General features: G+C 40.3%; 1 protein-coding gene across 1 annotated transcript; it reads left to right on the top strand.

Annotated features, from left to right (window-relative positions):
* Nucleotides 1-612: 612 nt before the first annotated feature.
* Nucleotides 613-4,703, top strand: pfdn5 (prefoldin 5). The gene is made up of 6 exons (XM_018725470.1): nucleotides 613-927; nucleotides 1,893-1,995; nucleotides 2,500-2,531; nucleotides 2,801-2,875; nucleotides 3,139-3,244; nucleotides 4,150-4,703. The coding sequence occupies exons 1-6, from the start codon at nucleotides 862-864 to the stop codon at nucleotides 4,227-4,229; spliced, it is 462 nt and encodes a 153-aa protein (XP_018580986.1). The 5' UTR covers nucleotides 613-861; the 3' UTR covers nucleotides 4,230-4,703.
* Nucleotides 4,704-6,245: the final 1,542 nt, after the last annotated feature.

The raw sequence follows: 6,245 nt of genomic DNA, 5'->3' as shown, positions 1-6,245 counted from the left end.
TTATCTAGCAGAAGCTTTCTCTAAAGCGATGCACATCTAAATTCGTCTGCAAAACGACTACATAAATCGTTACAGTGAGGGAACAGAGACATAATGCAGTAAATGCTCCTTTGAAACTTCGTCCCACTTTTTTGCAAGGAAAATAAGATGATATTCCAAAGACACGTTAGACGTTTCTTTCCGAAGCGCGTGTGAGCCGCCGTAACTGTTTCCGGTGGCGGTTGCCTAATATGTGGTTGCCAGATTGGCGTAAAATTCCCCAAATCTTGTAACTCCAAAGTCACTATTAAAGAAAACCTCAATAATGCGGATCTCATTCGATGTATTTAAGTGTAAAAAAAAAAAAAAAAAAAAAACTGCAAAAATTTTCGATATAACTGTGACTTAAAGAAAAAATATTGAAACTTATTTTCATATACTTTATGCCGGGCGGCACAAAAATTAAAATTTTAAATGACTGAAAATAAATAACTATTTCGCTTCTATACGTTTCTATTCACTTTCCAATGTTAGCTGATTCACGTGCAACATTCCTGATCTTTTGCCGCTTTCAACTTCGCTTAATTTTAATTTGGTCTCCATAGTAACAGGGCGCATCTTCGTGTCGCTGACAATTCGACACACAAGGCGATTGTGGACACGCTTAGAATGGATTGGAGAGCAAGGGCATGAAGAGGTGGTGTATATGTGGAGAGTTTATTCAATAAAGTTCCTTAGAAATATTGGAGAATTTGATTCGAAGGTGGTCCCCTGTCGCTTACGCAACCAAACCGGGAGAGCAGCCCCGTGTTCACGCTATAGCAGACCTGGCAACCCCACGTGTCTTCACGATCAGACGGGGGCGAAGCGCGGCTCTCCAACATGGCGGTCAATCTAGCCGAGTTGTCTCTGCAGCAGCTAGAGGGCTTGAAGAGCCAGCTTGATCAGGTGAGCAATCGGTAGCGGCGTCTTAATCAACTCCAAAACTGCGCCCTCGAACGAAAAAGAAGAAACAGCCTCACTAAGAGCTAGGCTTATTCAGTTGTTTCGTATTCCTGTGGTTTTCTGCTGAGTGTGATGTGATACCGCCTCACCTCGGCTTTACTTAAGTTTCGTACGACTAATGCTAGTTTGAGCGGTATAACATAGGTAGGTCAAGAGAGATGTGGATGATCCCTTGGACCACAGAAAGTAGAGGAAACGGTCCATCCGCTAGTGGGTCCCGCACAACGACAAGAGTCTGTGTGAAACGTTGTGTGGGGAAACGCCCTCGGGTATTTAAAACATCATGGTGCCGCTCCGAGAGCTGAAGAAAGAACAAGTACGTGTGGATGACAGTGTGGAGAGGTAACATCTCTCACATTGGCCTCCTCTGCATTGTTGGTTTCTCTTTGCTGTTCGAACTCGAGTCCCAGTCTAACGCCTTAGTTAGAGAGACCTCGCGTTTCAGTGACGTCACAGGGGCAGCAAACAGCCGAATTTATGAAATTTCTGAACTTCAGGACACCCGACGGGTCTGTCTGGTGTCGTTACAGTGAATATGGTTTCGCCACTGCGATTTGCGTCAGCAGAAAAGCATAATATCCGAACAGAAGTCCTTTGAAAGGTTTCTGCAGCACAACGGACGGTATCTGTGACGTCACCACTCGCCCATGATGAAGAAGCGCACCTGTCCAGTGTAGGGTCACATCAGGACACAGTCCATCCTGGAAACAGGGTGTGGGACAGTTGGCCAGTCCTTTATGGTGGCCGCAGACACCCATGCATCAACAGTGCCCGTGTCGAATTTGGCAGCGAATGTCGGATGTGCTGTTTAGCGAAATAAACAAAATGTCAGTTTTCTCCTTCACCTTTACGCTCTTACCATGAGTTGCTTCGGTGATGTCCTTGTGACTGTTGAACGTGTTTTGCAGGAGACGGAGTTCTTGACCTCTTCAATCGGTCAGTTAAAAGTTGTACAGACCAAGTATGTGGAGGCCAAGGACAGCCTGAACGTACTCAGCAAGGACAATGCTGGTGGGTTGATGGAATGTTTCCTTCCAAAAAATTGTTGTCATAATCCTATGACCTGTCAACACTTCATATGTTTCATTATTTCTTATTTTTCTGTTCAAACAAGTAATCTTTATATTCTATTTATGTTATGCTAATACTACTTATAACCTCTATATATGATTGGGCAGTGGAAATAAAAAAAAAAAAAGTAATATATGAAAATTTAATTTTTATAAATTATTCTCAATGATTGTTCTTCAGAGGCGGTGAGAGTCAGACGACTGACGAAAGCTACATAAAGCTATAGAATAAATATATTTTAGGATGTAAGCAGTTAAATGTACTGTAGTCATCTAAACCATAGTGATGTTGCCAGAGTAGGTGATGTTGATATTATTTGATACATGTATTGGAAATAACTATGTTAGTAATGTTTGACAAGCGTATGCTGAACTGGCTGTATTTGACAAGTTATGAGAAATATTTGGCATTAATGTTTTTCTCTTTTTTTTTTTTTAATTTCAGGAAAAGAACTTTTGGTTCCCCTGACCAGTTCTGTATCTTTTTTTCACTTAATCATTTAAGTTCTAAATCACTACCTTGCCTTTGTCTGAAATGTATTTGTTAAATGGGCAGAAGTTGCAATAGTACCCAGGTTTATTACTGTGGCATACTGTAGCTTGAATTTTTTTTTTTTTTTTTTTTTGGTCATCTGAATGTTTTGTTTGCATGGGATTTATGAAGTGAGGGCATCATTACAAAGTTTGGGTGCTCAGCTACCTTGGCGTACAGACAACAGTATTGTCCCCTAACCCTGCTCTTGTAGATGTATGTTCCAGGAATGCTCAATGATGTAGAGCATGTCTTGGTGGATGTTGGAACAGGATACTATGTAGAAAAGGTAAGCAGTTTAGTGCTGTTGAAAAAACTACAAATACTAAATTATACATGGGAAATTTCTTATCCCATGAACTGTTGATCAGTAAATTTTATGTATATGTATTGATGTCACGTAAAATTGTCACCTATTTATGAAAAAGTTATTCTGACATTTGTAATAGCTGTCTAAATTTTTGAACATTTTCGATGAATTTAGAAGCACGTTGTATGATGTACAGGTTTGACTTCAGGTCTGTGAAGCAGATGGTAAATGTGTTTCCTCAGAATGTAGAAGATGCCAAGGAATTCTTCAAGCGGAAGATTGACTTCCTCACAAAGCAAATTGAGAAGATTCAGCCAGCTCTGCAGGAGAAGCATGCCATGAAACAAGGTTGGACAAATATGTAAAGCTTTTGTAATTCTGTATAAAGTTAATATGCACAGTGATCAAAATGTCTTTCTCCTAATGTAGTGCACAAGCTGTATTTTCTATGAGATCGCCGTCATTTTGGAGAAAACGTCTGCTAAATGAATAAATGTAAAATGTTCTGAAAGTACAGGAGAGCTCATCTAAGTCTTTGTCAGTGGTAGCTGTGCAGCTCAGCAGTGCCCCGTGTTCTTTTCCATGCGTTTATGAAATACGTGTACATCTGTTGGTGGGCCGTGAATACTTCTGGCATGGTAGAGCAGAGCCTTGTCCTTGCTGTGATCGCAAACACCTCTGGTATCGGCATTATCTGTTTTTCACGTTGGGCATTTGAGGGTTTGAGGACTGCCATCGCTGGCCCCTCACTGCAGCTCTTTTAGGGAGCGTAACAATTAGCGATCTCTAATGGGAATGGACTTTCTTTACCTGGCTGTATAAATGAGCAAATCATTATGAGTAGTTTAACATTTTAAGTGACTATTGGGAAAAGCTTCACCTAGATAAATGCAGTTACTGTACGACCTTCACCTTGCAAGCTCAAGGTTCTCTCTTCAAATTCCAGTTGCAAATACCCTTGAACAAGTCAAGAACAAGCTACTTTGTCTTAGTTTCTTCTGAAAAAAAATCCAGGGCTGTGTCAGTTTCATGTGAGAGATAATTTCAAGGTTGAAAACATTCTTTTTAGATTGAATAGCTGAAAGGAATTTCAGCTGAATAAGTAAAAACTAATCATTTGAATTTAGAAAAAATCAGAATGCTTGGACACAGGTCTGTGTTTCCCAGTTTTTACTGCATTTTGTTATATAACACATTTCTAAGACTAAGTTGCAAAATGTGATATCCATGTTTGTCTTTATTTTGTTTTCCAGCTGTGATTGAGGTCATGAACATGAAGATTCAGCAACTACACAGTCAGCAAGCATCACAATCAGGGATCACCAAAGCTTAAGAGAAAATGTGATTTTGAGAGTACAAAAATGGCATGTGTTGTCTTTTGGAGTGGGTCTCAAGGCCTATGAAAGCAGAACCTGCACCATACTGCAAACCTTGGTGGTAATGGTAGGCAAAGCCACATTTGAAATGGTTAATTTTCACAGAGAATATTGCAGTCAATTATGTATCAGTACATTCACAGCTGTCACAAACAGGTCAGAATCGTGGCTGAGCTGTAAAGTGAATGCCAGTTCTTTTTTTACTTTGAATTAGTCCAATAACTTAAATATTTTAAATTGTCATCATGAAAGCTCACAGAGAATTTAGCAATATCTGAATTGTTTTTCTATAGAAGCAGAAATATTTCTTTGTGTGCTCATGTTACCTAGACAGAAAAACTGTATGTGCTGTTTCTGGTTGCATATCATTATTTTGTACGAGCGAATCGTACTAAACTGAGCTGTACTGTCCTGATTTTGTTTTCATGAAATGTAATTAAACAATTAATTCAGTCTTTGAAATCTGGACTCAGTTTCTGATCTCTTGTTACGTAAACTCTGGAAATCCGTTATAAATCTTGGCGAGTTGAATAAACAGCTTGATTAATTTAGTTTGAAAATCAGAACGCTGCATATTTGTTTTATGTAGGGGGCACAAAATTGACTGACACCCATTCTTCACATATTATGGTTAATGAATAATTCATAACCATTTGTGCAGTCCAGGGTCACTGTGGTCCAAAGTTTCCCCCACAAACAAAGGACGTGAGACAAGGTACACTCTGGACACAGAAATTTTGATAATTCTGCTCTCATATGTTTAAGGTACAAAAAAATAGAAGTTCACAAGCTCCCTTCCTATGTCTTTCATGCCGCAAAACATGCGGACACCACTGCTCTTCATTTGATTGCGCAAAAGTCCAGTAACAGTTCACCTGAGTTCAGCTCCAACAAGACATTCCTCCTAATCGTGCTTCTGAAGGTATCATTCTGAGCGAGACCATTTAAATAAACTTCACAGTTTCAGTTAACTTCACCACTGATTTCCATTAAACAGTTGCGTTTTGTGGATGGAATTTGAATTAACCTGTAATTTTTTTTTCTTTATTGTGGGGGGCGCAGTGGGTTGGACCGGGTCCTGCTCTCTGGTGGGTCTGGGGTTCGAGTCCCGCTTGGGGTGCCTTGCGATGGACTGGCGTCCCATCCTGGATGTGTCCCCTCCAGCCCTTCGCCCTGTGCTGCCGGGTTAGGCTCCAGCTCCTCATGTCCCCATATGGGACAAGCGGTTCAGACAAAGTGCATGTGTTTTTTTTTTTACTGCAACACTAATGGAGCTAGCTATGTTAAACTTAAAGAAGCATCAACAAGATGATGGTTGGCAAAAAATGCCTTTTCATTCTTTCCCACTTTGTTAAAAACATAAAGGACAAGTACATAAGACACACACATTTTTTTCAGAACTGCTTGTCCCTTACGGGGTCACGGGGAACCGGAGCCAACCCGGTAACACAGGGCGTAAGGCTAGAGGGGGAGGGGATACACCCAGGACGGGACGCCAGTCCGTCGCAAGGCACCCCAAGCAGGACTCGAACCCCAGACCCACCGGAGAGCAGGACCGTGGTCCAACCCACTGAGCCACCGCACCCCCATACATAAGACAATTACTTTTAAAAATTTTTCATTCTGTCATTAACTGGAATACATGTTTTCTTTGTTCACTGTAAACTGTATGCTGAAACCCTAGCAGTTGTCATTTAGAACAAACTTTGAGCACATAATTAACAGCAAGTAAGAACTAGAAGATGCAGTTATTCTGTATGAATCTAGTTAACAATTGCTACACTATCTTTGTACGAGTTTCATTCCAAAGGTCTTAAGATTTCACTAGCTGTGCAAAATACTGATCATCATGTTACAAAAAATTACTGTTACCAACCTTTATCTGATCTCCCTGTCAAATATACAATGTTAGATAATTAACTGTACAATGAATGATTTACACATTTATACAACAACCTGGGTATTGTAACTAT

Source organism: Scleropages formosus, chromosome 22, assembly GCF_900964775.1.
Source record: "Scleropages formosus chromosome 22, fSclFor1.1, whole genome shotgun sequence".
In the NCBI taxonomy this organism is placed as follows: Eukaryota; Metazoa; Chordata; class Actinopteri; order Osteoglossiformes; family Osteoglossidae; genus Scleropages; species Scleropages formosus.
Note: the sequence above shows the minus strand (reverse complement) of the source record. Positions and strands in the feature narration are given on the sequence as shown.

Excerpts from the sequence above, each read along its gene's own strand:
- pfdn5 (XM_018725470.1), top strand. The coding sequence starts at position 862 with ATGGCGGTCAATCTAGCCGAGTTGTCTCTGCAGCAGCTAGAGGGCTTG. Across the intron at positions 1,996-2,499 it reads ACTCAGCAAGGACAATGCTG|GAAAAGAACTTTTGGTTCCC; the intron begins GTGGGTTGATGG and ends TTTTAATTTCAG. Across the intron at positions 3,245-4,149 it reads GAAGCATGCCATGAAACAAG|CTGTGATTGAGGTCATGAAC; the intron begins GTTGGACAAATA and ends TTTGTTTTCCAG.